This window comes from Geotrypetes seraphini, chromosome 4, assembly GCF_902459505.1.
Source record: "Geotrypetes seraphini chromosome 4, aGeoSer1.1, whole genome shotgun sequence".
Taxonomy (NCBI): Eukaryota; Metazoa; Chordata; class Amphibia; order Gymnophiona; family Dermophiidae; genus Geotrypetes; species Geotrypetes seraphini.
The window spans coordinates 87915539-87934420 of NC_047087.1; the positions used below are offsets into that span (position 1 = coordinate 87915539).

General features: G+C 44.1%; 1 protein-coding gene across 1 annotated transcript in view; it reads right to left on the reverse strand.

The window, feature by feature from the left end:
* Positions 1–2067: 2067 nt before the first annotated feature.
* TMPRSS7 (transmembrane serine protease 7) overlaps positions 2068–18882 on the reverse strand; it is a 67941-nt gene continuing 51126 nt past the window's right edge. Inside the window, exons 14-18 of the mRNA XM_033942910.1 lie at positions 14817–14933; positions 13526–13697; positions 11151–11416; positions 9474–9610; positions 2068–2274 (exon numbers count right to left, since the gene is read on the reverse strand). Coding sequence (XP_033798801.1) covers positions 2104–2274; positions 9474–9610; positions 11151–11416; positions 13526–13697; positions 14817–14933 — 863 coding nt within the window. The 3' untranslated portion in view covers positions 2068–2103. The remainder of the gene's footprint in view (positions 2275–9473; positions 9611–11150; positions 11417–13525; positions 13698–14816; positions 14934–18882) is intronic.

Sequence of the window (18882 nt, forward strand, 5' to 3'; positions counted from 1 at the left end):
ATAGAATTTAAGTGCTGTTAAAGTGTAAAATGTCTGTATAATATGTTGCACTTATTTTTGGCTTCAAAATGAATAAAAATATTTAAACAAAACAAGCATTCACTCTCAATAAATCCAAATGACGCCTAATACTTTGGGTTGTACTGTAAAATAGAGAATGACATGGGGACACATTTCTCCCCATCCCCACGGGAACTCATTTCCCCGTCCTTTCCCGGCGAGTTCTTTTCCTGTCCCTGCCCCATTCCTGCAAGCTTTGTTCTCATCTGCACAAGCCTCAAATGTAGAAATAAACTTCATCACATATCCCTTACAACCTAACCTAAAACTTCTGGGAATAATGATAGACAAAGGCTGCACCATGCAACTTCAAATCAGCAAAACGGATCAGAAGGCATTCGCAACCATGCGCAACTGAAGACAAGTCCAAAAATACTTCCGCAACAAACAATTCAAACTCATAGAACAAGCGCTAATCCTAGGACTCCTTGCCTACTGTAACATACTTTACCTGTCATGCCCTGCCAACATGCTAAAACAATTACAAACAGTCCAAAATACAGCCATAAGACTAATATACTCACTGAAAAAATATGACCACATTACCTCAGCTTTCCAAGACTCACACTGGCTCCCAGTACAAGCACGCATACAACACAAATTCTACTGCATCCTATTCAAAGCCCTAAATGGAAATGGACCAAGCTATCTGAAAAACCGCCTAATCAGGAAAAACACATCCAGACCAAGGCGAACTCATGCACACTTTACCCACCCCCCCAATCAAAGGCATGACGGTCTACTAGCCACCAGAGCAGCAAAAATAGACCACCACCTCTCAAATCTGCTGACCACGATGCCCAACTACAAAACATTCAGGAAAGAAACGAAAACCATACTATTCAAGAAATTTGTCAAATGATCTAACCAAACCGTATCGACCATGCCCAGATCCCGAAGCATACTATAGCTATCAACCTTGTAATCTCCCTGGGAATGCCCAGGCTCATTTCTTGTTGTAAACCGCCTAGAATTGAAAGGTATTGGCGGGATAGAAGACATCTAATGTAGTCTAATGTAATGTAACTTTAAAATCGTAAGTGTTCAAGGCTCGTGTGGTTAAGGCAGAGCTTACAGGAATGGAGCAGGGCCAGCGACAAAACTCGTGGGGATGGGACGGAGAAAAATGTGTCCCTGTGCCATTCTCTACTGTAAAACATATGACATGACCACAATACAATCATCCTTAGGTCCATATTGCACCAAATCTTCTCTGGTACTATATACAGTAATGATCTCTTTGCTAAATGTTTTATAATGGAAGTAGGATAATCCCTTCTCTGCAACTTATTGAGTAATTCAGCTGATCTTGCCCTTAAATCATTCTTTAAAGAACAGAATTGTCTATACCTTATAAACATTTCTTCATCTGTCTGCTCATTCTGTCCTGGGGGATGGTAGTATAATCCTACCTGTATATTCCTTCCCTTCACATATGCAATTCCTATCCATATGGGTTCCACACTATGTCATACAGAATGTTTATTTTAAGAACATAAGAATTGCCATACTGGGACACACCGAAGGTCATCAAGCCCAGTATCCTGTTTCCAACAGTGACCAACCCAGGTCCCAAGTATGTAGCTAGGTCCCAAGTAGTAAAACATATTTTATGCTGCTTATCCTAGGATCAAGCAATGGATTTGCCCAAGCCATCTCAACAATGGCCTATGGACTTCTCGTTTAGGAAATTATCCAAGCCTTTTTTTAAACCCTGCAAAGCAAGCTGATTTCACCACATTCTCTGCCAATGAATTCCAGAGTTTAATTACACATTATGTGAAGAAATATTTTATCCGGTTTGTTTTAAATCTGCTACTTAATAGCTTCATCACATGCCCCCTAGCACTAGTATTTTTGGAAAGAGAGAACAAGTGATTTACATCTACCTTTTCTACTCCACTAAGAGAATGGAGATGTGATCTATTTTAAAAAATATCATATAACTGCATTATATTAAAAAAAATGAATAAATACCAGTCACTAGTTACATTTGACATGTGATCAATTTATTATGAAGACATTACAAAGCATTCACAACAATTACAAAATAAAAGGTAGATGTTTATGAATCCACGAGGCAAAATTTGACACGCTTGAGTATACTCCAGGGAAGTTTGGCCGTCCACAGCCATAACCCCAACTAACAATGCCTGCCAGGTACCACTTTCCATCAACTTTTCTTTGACATGAGAGGGGCCCACCAGAATCACCCTAAAATAAAATTAAAATTATCTTAGCACCAACAAAAATCCTTCAACAAAAATACAAACATTCCTTTACAAAGACATTTTAAACAGGCAGCAGAACGCTTTTTTGTTTGGGGGACCCATAAGATCTGCCCTAGACCCCACCTGAGCTCTGCCCCAGACTCGCCTAAATTCCGCCTCAGAAGCACGTCCAAAAAAGGAAGATGAATCGAGACATCTGGGTTTTATTAACATTTAAATCAATGGAAGTAAAACCCAGATGTCTCAATCCACCCTCTTTTTCCTGAAGTCATATGGTAACCCTAGGGCAGTGGTCTTCGCTAATTTTTAAGTGAGGGCTGTTTTGGGTCCAAAAGGGCTGAAGGAGAGCTGACAAATATCTTTCTAAATGCGGCCATGATGCCAATAACACTTCTCAATCTTCATTCATACCAGAACACCTGGCCTTGGTTGCACATGCAGAACAAAGATAACCCCTATGCAAATACAGGACCACAAACCAAGGGCTCCTTTTACAAAGGTGCGTTAGGGCCTTAACGCGCGGAATAGCGCATGCTAAATTGCTGTGCGCACTAGCCGCTACCGCCTCCTCTTGAGCAGGCGGTAGTTTTTCAGGTACCGCACACTATAGCGTGCGCTAATTTGATGCGTGCACTAAAAACGTTAGCGCACCTTTGTAAAAGGAACCCTAAAAGTACTAATATAAATGAAAACCTAAGATGCCAGACTACATGTAATACAACACTAGAGAAACAGAAAGAAATTAATTTCTTCCTGAACAGTGCAAAATATAGACAGCAGATATACACACATTTCATTCACTAAATTGAAAATAAAATAATTTTCCCTACCTTTTTTGTCTGGTGTTTTTATTTTTCTAATCATATTTTCTCAGACTCTGGTTGCACTTCTTCAGTCTGTGCTCTTAACTGTGTTTCCAGGGTTTTCTTATCCATTTGCTGTTTTTCTCTCTTTCACTTTCTGCCCTACATCTATTTTTAAAATAATGATGTAGAATTCTTTAACTTTATCTTTAGATCTGGAATGTATATACAGTGCTCCCCCGCGAATTCGCGGTCGGCAGTTCGCGGTTCCGGTCATTCGTGCTATTTTCCAACCGTGAATGACCGGGCAGGGAGGCAGGAGAGGGCAGCCAGAGTGCCGGCGAGTGAAGGAAATTACTCGCTGTATGCTCCGACTGCCTCTTCCGGTACTAAAGTTGGGCCATACCAATCAGGAGCTGCGTGTCAAAGCCAATAACTGGCATTTTAACAAGCAATTATTGGTGCTAATTAGAAACAATTACAGGTTAAACATGTAAATTTAGGTGCAGGATCCACACTTAGGGCTAGATTCATGAACCTGCCCGATCCTGGCAGGTCCGATGAATTCCCTAAACTCTAATATGCAAATAGGAGAGACTGGAAGCCCTGAATATGTATATGAGGAGAGACTGGAAGCCCTGAATATGTATACTCTAGAGCAGGGGTGCCCAACACGTCGATCGCGATCGACAGGTCGCTCGCTCAGGCGACCCCAGTCAATCGCAGAGCGGGTTCCCTTCTTCCCTTCTCTTTTTTCCCCTCCTGACTGGCCCACTCCTGAATTCTGCTGCTGCCTCCGCTGCTCAACATTAAAAAAAACCACAAAAAAACGGCTTGGAGAATTTATGCTCCGGGGGCTAACGTGTGCTTGTACCGGCTTCCCTTCTCTTCCCTCTGAAACCGGAAGTTATGTCCGGGGGGGGGAGAGAGAGAAGGGAAGCCGGCACGCACATGTTAGAGCCCCATTCGCGGGCTAAAGCGGGAGACAGGTCAGTGAAGCTTGCGATTAGCTCTTCTTGCTGCCAGGTCCTGCCTACTTTCTGTTTCCTCAAAGGCAGGACCCGGCAGCATTTCTCCCAATAGGTCGATCTTGGACCGATCAGCCTTCCTCTACCCGACGTCAATTCTGCCGTCGGAGAGGAAGTTTTGGCCAGCGGAACTTCCTCTTCGACGGCAAAATTGACGTCGGGGAGAGGAATGCTGGTGGGCCCGAAGCAAGGAGAGCTTGGCCAGCGGTGGGCGGCTTTGGGGGCCTGTTATCTGATGGCAGCGGCAGTGGCAGTGGCTTGGGGGAGGGCAGGGAGGGAGAAAGAGGACAGGCAGGGAGACAGAAGGAAAGAAGAGAAACAGAAAAAAGAAAGGGGGCATGAAGAGAGAAAGAAAGAGAGGGCAGGGAGAGAAGAAAACGTTGGGGGGAGGGGGGAATGAGGTCAGGAGGAGAGGAAGCATACAGGCTAAAAGAAGGGAAGAAAGATTGGATGCACAGTCAGAAGAAGAAAGTGCAACCAGAGACTCATGAAATCACCAGACAAGGTAGGAAAAATGATTTTATTTTAAATTTAGTGATCAAAATGTGACTGAATTTATATCTGCTCTCTATATTTTACAATATGGTCCCCTTTTACTAAACCGCAATAGAGGTTTTTAGCGCAGGGAGCCTATGAGCGTCGAGAGCAGCGCTGGGCATTCAGCGCAGCTCCCTGCGCTAAAAACTGCTATCGTGGTTTCAGTGGCGCACCGAGGGAGGGGCGGGGGGGTGCGCCCCGGGTGCCAACCCTGAGGGGGTGCTCCCGGCCTTACCGTTCAGTCCCCCCCACCCCCGAAAGACCGCTCGCCCCACTGACCTTCCCGCACCACCTGTGAAGCAGCCCGCAGCAGGATCGCGACGTCAGCGATCCCTGAACTGCTTGGGCGCTGCTTCCTGTGCCGCGGTCCCGCCCCTCCTCTGACGTCAGAGGAGGGGCGGGAACGCAGCGCAGGAAGCAGCGCCTAAGCAGCGCAGGGATCGCTGACGTCGCGATCCTGCTGCGGCTGCTTCATAGGTGGTGCGGGGAGGCCAGGGGGGCGAGCGGTCCTTTGGGATGGGTCGGGGCATCAGGCCTTCAGGGTGGGGCGGGCGGGCAGGCAGGCAGGAAGGCTTTCAAGGGGAAGGGGGTGACAGGCAGGCAGGCAGGCAGGCCTTCAAGGGGGGACAGGCCTTCAAGGGGGGGACAGACCTTCGGGGGGGGTGCAGACCTTCAAGGGGTGCAGGCCTTCAAGGGGGACAGGCAGGCCTTCAAGGGGGGGACAGGTCTACAAGGGGGTGGGACAGGCCTACAAGGGGATGGAACAGGCTTTCAAGGGGGTGGAACAGGCCTTCAAGGGGGGGACAGGCCTTCGGGGGGTGCAGGCCTTTGGGGGGGTGCAGGCCTTTTGGAGGGGGTGCAGGCCTTTGGGGGGGTGCAGACCTTCAAGGGGGTGCAGGCCTTCAAGGGGGTGGAACAGGCCTTCAAGGGGGGGACAGGCCTTCGGGGGGGTGCAGGCCTTCGGGGGGGGGGTGCAGGCCTTCAAGGGGGGGGACAGGCCTTGGGGGGGGGTGCAGGCCTTCGGGGGGGTGCAGACCTTCAAGGGGGTGCAGGCCTTCAAGGGGGGTCAGGCAGGCAGACCTTCAAGGGAGGACAGGCCTACAAGGGGGGGACAAGCTACAAGGGGGTGGGACAGGCCTTCAAGGAGGGAACAGGCCTTCGGGAGGGGTGCAGGCCATCGGGGGGTGCAGACCTTCAAGGGGGTGCAGGCCTTCAAGGGGGGGACAGGCCTTCAAGGGGGGGACAGGCAGGCAGGCCAGCAAGGGGGGGGACAGGCCTACAAGGGGGGGGACAGGCCTTCAAGGGGGGGACAGGCCTACAAGGGGGTGGGACAGGCCTTCAAGGGGAGTGCAGGCCTTCATGGGGGGACAGGCAGACCTTTAAGGGGGGACAGGCCTTTGGGGGGGACCCTGGTTTAGAAGTACACGGAGGGAAGGGGGTGTTCAAAGAAACGTGCATATGCCAAACTTTGGGGGGGGGGGAGAAATAATGGGTCTGAAAATAGAGGAGAGGGAGAGAGATGATGGACCATGGGATTTAGGGAGGGAAGGAACAGAAAGGGAGAGAAATTGGACACAAGGGAAGGTGTGAAGGAGGGATAGAGATACTAGATAGGAGGGTAATTAGGAAAAGAAAGGGAGAGATGGTGGACTCTGGGGTGGTGGGGAAGGAGGGAGAGATGCTGGATGAAAGGGTGGTTAAGAAAAGGTGGATCTGTGGAGGGAGATGAAAAAAAGGAAAGATACCAGACTTCCTGGGAAGGGAAGGGAAATGGAAAGGGAGGACATAGTTGGCAGATGGATGGTTAGCATGCAGAAAGAAAGAGACCCTGGCAAGCAAGTTATCAGAAGAAAACCAGAGCCTTGGACCAACAAGATTTGAAATATAACCAGACAACAAAAGGTAGAAAAATTAATTTTATTTTTTGTTTTGTGATTATAATATGTCAGATTTGAAATGTGTATCCTGCCAGAGCTGGTGTTGGACTGCAAACATGAGCTAGGATTTAACAGAGAGAGAAAATGTCCTTTTTGTTTTTTTATTTTATTTACACCACAGCGCCAGTGTGGTTAGGAGAAGCCAAAGGGGGTATAAAACCCACCAGGAGTTTTGAAAAAAATCACCCAACTGGGCAGGAAAATCGAATTGAAAAACCAATTCAATAGGCTGAATCGAATCAAAATTTTTTTTCCTGAATCTGGCAGCATTAGTTTGCGCTACTGTCTTAGACTTTAGGACCTGGGATTGGGGAGAGATGGCATCCTCAGTACTTTATAATGCAAGTGAAACGAGGATTTGGTCAGACTTTTGAAGGGTCTGCAGAAAAAAAATATTTTATAGGCCGGGGACATGAGAAAGCAAGAAATGGGAACTTTTCTTCCTTCTATTTTTGTGAATGGAAAGGCTGAGGATGTCAGAGAGTTCAGTTAAAATATGTGCTTTATAAGAAAATATAATAATGTGTTTTATAAAGTTTATAGCATAGCTGGCCTACCCAGTGAGGTGTTCCTAGTGGTGATGGTGGCAGCGTGTCAATGTGTTGAGAGGAAGAGGTGGTCTGGGAAATTCTGCTGAGCAAACTCCGGGCCCATTTCCACCCCCCAGTTAGTCCAATCCCCTCAACTGGTTCACACACTGAGTGGGTCTTTGGGTGTTGTTTTGGGATCTCTTCCAGTGGTTTATCTCCTTCTGGTCCAAGGAAGGAAACTTTGTTATCCTTAGCATTGACCTACAGAATATGTTTGTAACAGCGCTGCTTTTGTGGCATTAGGCTATGTAGTGATCGAAAGAAAAAAATAGACCTTTGCACATTTTTGCACTATATGGTGGGTGTATGAGGAGATTCACATTTCCTGCACAGCTAAGTCCATGTGAAGTTACCTTGTGCTGTATTTGACATCTAGCAAGATCTCTGAAAGGAAAGATCTAAACTTAAAAATGAAGTGGCCAGAAGTTATGGTAAAAGCAGATAGTGTAGCTGGTTTTAAGAAAGATTTGGACAAATTCCTGGAGGAAAAGTCCATAATCTGTTATTAAGACATGGGGGAAGTGTCTGCTTGCCCTGGATCGGTAGCATGGAATGTTGCTACTCTTTGGGTTTTGACCAGGTATTAGTGTCCTGGATTGGCTACCATGAGAATGGGCTACTGGGCATGATGGACCATTGGTCTGACCCAGTTAGGCTATTCTTATGTTATGTTCTCATCTGTAGGGGCCTTTGTTTTCACTTCTTATTTTAATGTATTTTTTTTCTGGGAACTTATCAGTGTTTTTTATAATGGGAACAAAAATGGAAGAGAATTAATGTGTGTGAGATGAGGGGGTAACTAATTTCTTCAACTAAATAATTCAATCCACTTCAAACAGACATAGGAGAACTCACGCACCATTCACACACCCTCCAACCAAAAACGTCAAAAGAAAAAAACTGTTCGACAACCTCCTAGCCATTCGAGCTGCAACACTCGACCCCCAACTCTACAACCAATTGACATCGACCACAGACTGCAAAACCTTCAAAAAGAAATAAAAACCCTTCTATTAAAAAAAAACATAAAACCGAACTAACACAATCAGAACTGTCCCAAGCATCACCTGCAACTACTCCATATGTACTTCTGATGTCATGACAATTCAGACATAATTTATGTTATGTTATGTTTGGAATATAAAAAAATTTTCACTGCCTGTTTCTATTCTGACCATTTATTCCGGTTCATGGTCATTACAAAAAATATTTTTTTATATAGGGGAGGGGGTGTGTCAAAAAATGATGGGCCCCGGGTGCCACATACCCTAGGTACGCCACTGCGTGGTTTAGTAAAAAGGGAGGGGTTAGGTATTTGTCTATTTTTGTATGGTTGTTACTGAGGTGACAGTGCATAAAGTCATCTGCTTTGACCTCTTTGAAAAAACCCCGGAATAGGAATGATAATTAACAATTCTATGCGTACAGTGTGCGTTGTGTTTTTTTAAAATTTTATTGTTGGTAGATCATTTTGACTTGGTCATTTTAAAAGTAGCTTGCAAGCCCAAAAAGTGTGGGCACCCCTGCTCTAGAGGAAAGGAGAGACAAGAGAGATATGATTCAGACGTTCAAATACTTGAAGGGTATTAACGTAGAACAAAATCTTTTCCAGAGAAAGAAAAATAGTAAAACCAGAGGACATAATTTGAGGTTGAGGGGTGGTAGATTCAGGGGCAACATTAGGAATGCGCTCCCGAGAGAGGTGGTGGAGAGTAAAACTGTGACTGAGTTCAAAGAAGCGTGGGATGAACACAGAGGATTTAGAATCAGAAAATAATATTAAATATTGAACTAAGGCCAGTACTGGGCAGACTTGCACGGTCTGTGTCTGTATATGGCCGTTTTGGTGGAGGATGGGCTGGGGAGGGCTTCAATGGCTGGGAGGGTGTAGATGGGCTGGAGTAAGTCTTAACAGAGATTTTGGCAGTTGGAACCCAAGCACAGTACCAGGTAAAGCTTTGGATTCTTGCCCAGAAATAGCTAAGAAGAAAAAAATAAAAAAAATTTAAATTGAATCAGGTTGGGCAGACTGGATGGACCATTCGGGTCTTTATCTGCCATCATCTACTATGTTACTATGTTACTATGTTATAATGCACATAAGACCTTGGATGCAAAACTCTTCCACAACAGGGGATCGACTTGTTCAGTACCAAAGCCCCAGTAGAGGTCTGATGCAGCTGAAATGAAAGCCCACAAAGAATAGGAGGGAGCTACAAGACCAAACAGAAACATTTAATATTGACTACTTTTAAATTATTGAATAAGCAATGGAAAGAGGACTTACTTTACAAGCATCTCTTTTTCCCGATATTAATCCTGCACATATCATTCGTGGAGAAATAAGTCCATATGTAGAATAACAGGTTGTTTGATCAATGATTTCCACCTCTGCTTTCTGAAGAATTGTTGAACCTTTGGTATCTGAAATATATGCACTAAATTTCAGAATTAGAGATGTACTTGGTAGCTATAAAGAATTACAAGAACATTAGAACTTCAGTAATATTTCATGGTCTCAAATCTTTGAGGAGGCCTCTCTTGTTCTACTGCTACTAATGTGATTTTTGGTCACTGGAAACGAGAAACGTGTATTGATCTGCTTATAGATAAGAAGAAGAATTCAAAATGGGAAGGAGGGGATAAGAAGGGATTGGAAAATAATAAGACACAATACAACCCTCCCCTAAAATTGAGGTAAATTTTTTTTGTGTGGGGAGGGGGTTGTTATACTTTGTCTTACTTTTCCTCAATTGTCTTCTTACCACCACCCCTTTTTTCCTATTTTGGATGCCTCTCCTTAGTTATAGGTATAAGTGGCTTGTATACATCACTCTTTTCCAGTGGCCAAAGTACAATAGGGATGTCGTCTACTTTGCCTGCATCATTGACATAGAGATGAATCCAAACTACCCTATACCTTATCTGCCTTGTTACATAATGGATCTGGTGCCTCTTGGAAATCAACCAATAGCCTTATCTGCACAAAAATATGAATATGCTACATTAAAGTCTACTTGTTAGGCATATTGTTAGATGGGATGCTTTTAGAATGATACAGTTAATTGTATTTAGCTGGATCTTCAAGTTGTTGAATCGGGACCCTGTATATTTATATGTTACTTTCAGATGCCTTGGAGAATGTCTATCCAAAGAAACAAAAATATTTGATTGATATTCATCCTCTAGGAGTTAAGACTATGAGAACAGTTTCTGAAAAAAGAGCCAAAGTCATCCAAAACACATTTAAGAACAGTTTCATTGATTAGACACTGACCTAATCTGCATGTGTAAATAGTAAATCTAGAAAAACCATTGAAGGGGGCATTTTTGACAGGAAAGTCTGACTTTGGACGTTTCCCACAAAACATCCAAAATTAGACTTCTAGAAGGGTTTATTTTTGGAAATGCTGGATGTCCAATTTTTTTTTATTTTTTTTTTGGGGGGGGAATCATCTAGTTGGATGTCTTGGCCACTAGGATGTCCAACCTCAAGACATCTAACTTTATTCCCCATTTTTGACCACAATAACATCCAAGTTGAAAATGTCCAAATGAAGCCCATTTGGATGTGGGAGGGGCCAGCTTTCTAATGGACTGGCCATACAGACATGCCAACTCAGAACATTGGGGCACATTAGAAGGCACTGCTGTGAACTTCACATAAATGGTGCCAGAAGTACATCTCAGTATAACCCCCTTCTAATGCATGATGAGCCCTCCAAAACTCCTCTCAAACCTACATTTTTGCCGCTTACATGTGTAAGTACTGGCACTCCCATGTTCAGAACCCCAAGTGATGCTGTTTTTTCCAGCAAGTTCTTTTGCAAAATGAGTGTTCATGCTATACATGCTGCAAGCTACACTTGCATTTTTTACATCCTTATTTCTATTTTATAAAATGTTCTGCATTCATTCATCCTTGTGGAAAATACTCAATAGTCAAACGTCATTTCTCTCTCACCTGCTTCCAGTCGTCGCCCCCAGCCTGTTACCCAGCATTTTGAGCCACTCGATACTTTCTGGGCTGCTGGAGGGATACAGATTGGCTGAATAAAGTGCTTCATCGTGTCTACCCATGAGCTGCTGAGTTGGAGCAGTGCGATGTCATAGTCAAAATTGTTGCTGTAACGCTCATGGACGATGATTCTTTTGATGGAGGTGACAAACTTGGCTTTTCCTTGTACATGCATCCCTAAATGAGCAGTCCAGGATCTCGGATCTGATAATCTACTTAACAACAGGGACTCTGGATTAAAGATTGCCCTACTGAAAACATTTTTCAAGAAGGTCATTTGGTTTCTGCTGAAGTTATCAGTACTACATCAGAGATTGCAAAGTACATTTTTGTAGAGGTCAATATTCAAATCATTTAACCAGGCAGGAGAGGCTCTTGGCTTGTTAAATCGCTTGTGTGGGGCTATCTGCTGATATCCAGTGGCATTTAGCTGGTTAGTACTGGTGAGTATCAGGGTTAACTGCTAAATGGAAAACTGGCTATTTTGTGGGCAGTCCAGGAGCAGAGTTGGCACTTATACGGTTAAGTGCTAATATCCAGCAACATCCAGTTGACAAATCAGACTACATAAAATGTAGTCTTTTTTTTTTTTATATATCTTTATTAGATTTTCAAACTACAATTGTGCAACAAGTAATTCATATTCATAAAGTATTACAAGACATGCACAATAAACTTTCAGACATTAATATATAATTAAATTTTTCCCCGCCCTCCCACCCAATACTCAGATAAAATAAAACCTACAAGAAACTATCCATATATACCCTGAATCAAGTTCCAATGCAACTCCCTTCCCCCCAACCCACTCTGAATGTGTATGTTTACAAGTCTTGCTAAATATTGCATTTAATCGGATAAGAAACAGCAGTGGCGTAGGAAAGGGAGGGGGCTTCCATCCCGGGTGCCATCATGCTAAGTGCGCAGCGCCCCTCCTTCTCTCCCCCCCCCACTCCTTTCCTTGCTGTGTGCGCCCCTTGCCTTCCTCCATACCTTTTTACTTCCCTGGTGTCGGCATTGGCGCTCTCTCTGACGTCACTTCCAGGAGCTGCTCCTAGGAAGTGACGTGAAAGGGCAATCTGACGCCAACGTGGGCATGCTGCTCACACCGGAGAGGTTAAAAAGGTACGGGGAAAGGGAAGGGGGCTGCGTGTACAGCGGGGGAGGGAGGGAGGGGAGGGGCACCACTGCCCTGGGCGCTGCTCACCCATACTACGCCACTGAGAGACAGTCAACAGCATAAATTTGGATGTTCAATGCTGGTACCAGGTTCAAGGTCTGGCACTGAATATCCGGGAATAATGCCACCAGCAGCCAAAAAGAATGCTGACTGCTGCTGGCTAAATATATGGATCCCTTAATTTTTTGTATTTAAGTCACTGTGTAAAAACCCAACATTGTCTACCATTGGCAGTCTTCAAGGGCCACAAACAGATCAAGTCATCAGGTTAACTCTAATGAATATGCACGTGATAGATTTGTATATGAACTTCCTCCATGGTGTGCAAATCTATCACATTGATAATCATTAGGGATAGCCTGAAGACCCAACTCACTTATGGCCCTTGAGCACTGGAGGTGAATACCACTCCTATATATCCATACTTTGTTCCCTGGCCACTCACACCCATTTTTATCAACCATCCCTCTGTTGTCCTCCAGAGCTTCTCTCTCTGCCACAATTGCAATCACCTCTAGAGCACAAAAATCCCGAGTGTTCATTCATTCACTGATACTAAATAGGATTGATAATTGAAGAAGTGAGTTCCAAAGCCTGGTATGTACGAAAAGCTGTTTTCTGGATAGATGCAAGTATTAACTTCCAAGAATCCTAGCCAACATAAGAATATGTTTTGTTCACTTAATATCAAATACTTTATGAACAAATGGTCTTTTAGTACAAATTTCACACATCATATGGCTATCTATAGAGGCAGTCTATTTCTGATATGCAGTGGCATTGTAAGGGGAGGTGGGGGTGCAGACCACCCTGGGCACTGTCTTTGCGGGGGGGGGGGGGGGAGAGGGGGGCGCTGGCGTCTTTCCTCCTCTCCACCCCCTGCATACCTCTTTAAGTGTTAACTGGAACAAACACCATCTTCCACTTGCTGCTTGCACTGGCCTCAGCTGCCTTTTGATGTCACTTCCTGGTCTCAGGACCAGGACCAGGAAGTGATGTCAGAAGGGAGCTGAGGATGGTGTGAGCAGAGGGTGGAAGATGTTGCTCATGCCAGTGAACATTTCAAGAGGTATGGGGGGGGGGGGGCACTCAAGAGGCCTGAATTTGAAAGGAATTACACTGATGAACTCTCACAACTTACATGTCCCCTTGAAAACAATGGGCAGCAGAGAGCAGCCATTCCTTTGATAAAACTGATGCACCACAATAGGCCGATTCGGCAAAATGGAGGCTAACTTGCCAGGGCCATTCACTTTCTTCTGCATCAGATCCACCAATTATTCGCTTCTGGAAGGTAGTCTTCATGCCACAGCCTTCAGCAAAGACAAATTCAGGAACAGGGGTCTTTTTTCAATAAGTTTAGGTGCCTAACTTGGGGCATTAATTGCATACAATTAAAATTACATTAAAAGCATACTTTGAACTGCCTGTTTGCGAATGCCAGATGTCTAAAAAATAAGACTGAAGAGTTGGAATGCATGACACTAAGGGGGTGGAGGGAGGTGGAAGGTATCAATGTGGGCTACCGTTAAAACAGGTTATTTTACCGCTGAATCTCTTTGCATAAAATAGGACCCTGTGCTAAAATACTATAGTATGACTTGCTCTAAAATAGTCTGTCTTAATGGTTGTCTGCATTGATATCTTCTGCCTAAATGAAACTATAGACATAATGGGTGCCTAAGTTCGCCTAAGGCTAGACGTGGGCGTGCCTTGGCAAGGAAGTAGCCTTAGTTGGGCCTAGGCGGCCCTATGCGCCTCTCTAGGCCTGCGGTAGATGCCAGCAAAATTCTGGCCTGCATTGTAAGCAGACGTGGCCGCTGAGCTTATCACGGCAAGTTGTCATGATAAGTTTAGCGGCCACAGCTGCCCATTCCCACTGAACATCGCCGGCAGGAGGGATGCCTAGTCCTTCCTGACGGAACTCCCCTGTACATTGACAGCAGGAGGGATACCCAGTCCCTGCTGCCAGAAACCCCACCCACGCCACCCCGAACATCATGGGCATCCCTCCTACCAGACCCCCCCGGACCCCATCAGTCTATGTGCGATTCTCAAAAGCCGCTTAGGCGGCTTCTGAGACTGGGCATCCTATACAGAATCCGGCCCTAAATGCCTGGTATCCTATTTTATTTCTATGGTCTATATGGCATTTAATGCATGCTAATGTCCATTACAGTGCTAAGCTTAAGTACAAGGACCCCTAATGTTAGATTAGCTGGTTCATGTTTAAGTTCAGATGTTTACAGACATTCCACTTTTTTTTCATATAAAATTCAGTATGACAAGAGTTGGACAACAAATATCTGTGAAATAGTTGATGATCATGACTATGAACAAATAATTCTAGGCAGAAGAGCATTTGATATAGATTTTCAGAAAAAGACTAGAGACAGAAAAACTAACCTAGAAAGATTTAAAGAAAAACTTACTGCAGCTTCTTTCATCACTTCCATCTGGACAATCCACCAGTGTATCACATTTTGCATTCTTCTTTTTAATACAGATGTTACCGCTGCACCTGAATGAATTGTTGTTGCAAGGAACACCTTACAAGGCAGAAAACAGCTGTTAAATATGTTACTCAGCAATAATTGTATGCAACAGATGATAGAAATGTACTGTGACTTTTATTTTTGTGTCTGTAATTTCAGAGGCAGTTCTGGTTATAAATAGAAATTTTAAAAGTTGACTGGCCATGGTTTGTTGAGGGGGGTGATATTTTGCCATGGATGTTTTGCAAAACATTCTGACCTAGCACTGATGCAGGAAAAGCATCTCCAAATGTAAGGCTTTTGCTGAGAAGTTAATGGTTACTGTCAGAAGCAAGATGCTGGATTTCATGACCGTTAGTCTGGCCCAGCAAGGTGCTTCCTCTGTTCTTCAGATTTAGAGTGATATTTTTCTACCGATAAACTGTGTAAGCAATATTACACAGATGGATAATTATACAGGAAAGTCAGCATCCTTGAAGTGGAGCAGTCCTTTTCTACATGAACACCCCAGACACAAGGTTTCACAAATTACAGAAAACTGAAGAAATTGTTCAAAAAAATTAGTAGGGAGTAAGGACCAGTAGCCTGTGGTGGTAAGTGGCTAGCAAGCTGCTGCCAGCTGCAGGCAGAACTAACTCTGGATATTCAGTACCAGAGCAGGTACAGCTCCCAGTATTGAATATCTGGGTATGACCTTTGACCCAGAAGTTAAATGAGTGCCAGCTGATATTCAGACCTTTGCCTGGTAAACTTACCGCATAAAATCAGGATAGCTGTTTTACTGTACTAACTACAATATATGCAGTTATTTAGCCAGTTAGCAGACTGAAAATCGTCACTAACCAGTTAAGTTTCTGCTCCACCCTAACTCTACCCCTGCAATGCCCAGGAACTAACCAATTTTGATATAAGTAGTTAGAAGGGATATTCACTGATACTAACTGATTAAGTGCCACAGAACATCTCTGGGAAGTCCCTCACAAGTGATTTAAATGGCCAGGAGCCTCTCCTGACTGTTCAAATCTCTTTGAATATCTATCCCATAGTGTTAAAAAATTGCTCACATCTTGATGTTCTGTTTCAATGGCATGGTGAGGCATTTTAATCTAAATCCGAGTATGGATGTTTTGAGGAAGGCACCCAAAAATCCAGTAGTGAACATGACCATTTTCAAAACTGCAAAATGTCTATCTTGGGGTTTTTTTTTGTTTTTTTTTGGAAAATGGCCATTTTTCAGATATACGTCTATCTTTTTGAACCATTTTTGAAAAGCACAAAATAAGTCATTGAGAAATAGGAGAGGGCAGCATTTTTAGTAGACCAGCTACACAGACATCCCAGGAAAGCAGTTGGGCACCTCAGGGGGTACTGCAGTGAACTTCACATGCAAGGTCCCAGGTGCACATCTCACCATAACCCCCTTTATATTGTATGATGAGCCCTCCAAAACCCACCCAATACCTACTGCAGGGCTGCCAAGTCCTGTCCTCGAGATCTACTGGCAGGCCAGGTTTTCTGGATATCCACAATGAATATGCATGAGAGATTTGCCTACACTGCCTTCTTGGTACGCAAATCTCTCTCATGCATGTTCATTGCGTATATCCAGAAAACCTGGCCTGCCAGTAGATCTCGAGAACCGGACTTGGGCAGCCCTGACCTACTGTATACCACTCCAATTGCCCTTATGCCTGCAGATGTCACCTATATGATGATTTTTGGGTGGGTTTTGGAGGAGTCATACCTTCCACCACAAGTGAAGTATGTAGTTAGAGTGGGATGTGGGCCTGGATCCTCTTCTCTGGCATCCACTGCACTGACCAGCAGGTTATGCTGCTCCACTAGGACTGCCCATAATATCTGAAACTGTCATACAGTATTAGGGTTGCCATATGGCTCCAGAAAAAGGAGGACAGATTGAGACATCCCGGTTTTACTTCCATTCAATGGAAGTAAAACCCCGTTATCTCAATCCGTCCTCCTTTTTCTGGAGCCATATGGTAACCCTAGTTCATAAGGCAGGTGTGTACTGTTTCATTCAAATCTTTGGGGGGGGGGTAGGGGTGGCAGGAGGTCAGTGACCACTGGGGGAGTATGGGGAGTCATGCTTACATTCCCTCAGTGGTCATCTGGTCAGTTTGGGCACCTTTTTGTCCCTTATTCATTGTTTAAACAGGTCTAGCCCCAAATGTCCTATACTATAAAGTGAGTAATAATTGTATGTTTGTATGTATGTAGGTAAATTTTGTCTTGAAAACAGTCCTAAGGATTTTCATGAAATGGGGTGAATCTAGCATTGTCAGGTGCAAGAAAGCAATTTAGCTAGGTCTGGAAATAGGCAAAATTCATTTGACGGATCATTTGAGGGATTTTTCCGATCTTCCTGCCATCCCTTGTAGCCCATTGGTCAGACATTCCTAACAAAGCTTAGAAGCATGGAAGGGCATAATCAAAACATACGAACGAATTAACGCAGAATGTAGGGGTTTTAGTGAGATATTTAATAAAATTTGGAGCCCATTGACTAAATTTGTAAAAACATAATAATGTATTTTCATCATATCTCTTCTTTTCTTTGGTTTATTTATCTTTACACATCCAGGGGGGTGGGGGGTTGGACAGAGGGGAATAAATATTGATAGTGATATTTGGGTAACTTTATTCTTTATTTGTATTGTATATTAAGATATATTATGATATTATTATATGCAGGAAAATTAAATTATTGAATGATATTTATGTTACCTGTATAGATAATAGTGTAATATGTGGAATATCTTTTGTTCTTTCATTTATGTGACAGTTTTTGATTAAAAATCAATAAAGAATTTTAAAAAACCCCAAAAAACATATGTCTAAATCTGATTTGTGCATATGGCACTAGACGACCAAAATCAGCAGTGAGTAAATGTCCATTTTTGAAAAATACATCTAGAATATTTTTTTTTCGAAAATCGTCTATCTGAACGTCCAGACTATTGCTCATCCAGACTGCCAGGACATCTATCTTTATACTACATTTTCAACCAAAATTTTGTCCACGTCCCAAACACTCAGAACAAGACCATTTGGACATGGGAGGGGCCAATCTTGTAATGGACTAGCCACCCAGACATGGCAACAGAGCAGTAGGGCACAAAAAGGGTGCCAGATAAACATCTAACCAGAACTCCCTTACAGTTATGGTGAGCCCACCAACCCCCCCCCCCAAAACCCACTATACCCACCTGTCTACAACCCCAATAGCCCTTATGGCTACAGGTGGCACCTATATGGCAGTAGAGTAGGGTTGGGGGGGGGGGTTTGATGTTCCACCATAAATGTTCCACATGTTCCACCATAAATGTAGTACTTAGAGTGGCTTATGGGCCTGGGTCCTCCTCTCTATGGTTCACTAGCCCACCCCCTATGTGCAGCTCTACTAGGCTTTCCCATACCAGGTGCTGATGTTCTGGAGACAGGTATGTACTTTTTTATTCTAATCTTTGTGGGGGGGGGGGAGGGGGGGAGGGGAGGGGATCAGTGAACACTGGTCACTTTTGTTACCTTTTTGGCACTTATACCTGTTTTTACTTAGTCTAACTCACAATGTTTAAGTTTTGTCCAGGATGTCTAGTAAAACATTCAGTTATCCCTGCAGGACAACAAAGTCTAGATTGGCCCCCATCCTGCCCATGTACTGCCCTAATCACTCCTTCAGATACGCCCCTTTCAGCTCTGGGTGCACAGTCGCATTCAGAGGCATAAAAAGTCCCACGATGCGTCCAGAAAGTCAGTTTATCGGCACTCGGACAACCTGTCTTTTAGGTCATCAAAGTGCCGACTTGGGCAGGCTGCAGGAAAAGACAGGACCGAAGGGTGCAATGGCACTGTCTTTGTAGCCACTGCTTCCGCCTCATCCTAAGGAAGCTTAGCCTGCCAATAGGTTGCAGAGAAAACCAGGACACAAGGTTGCTAAGGCAGTGTCTTTGTAGCTACTGCTCCCACCTCCCCCTGCAGTCCA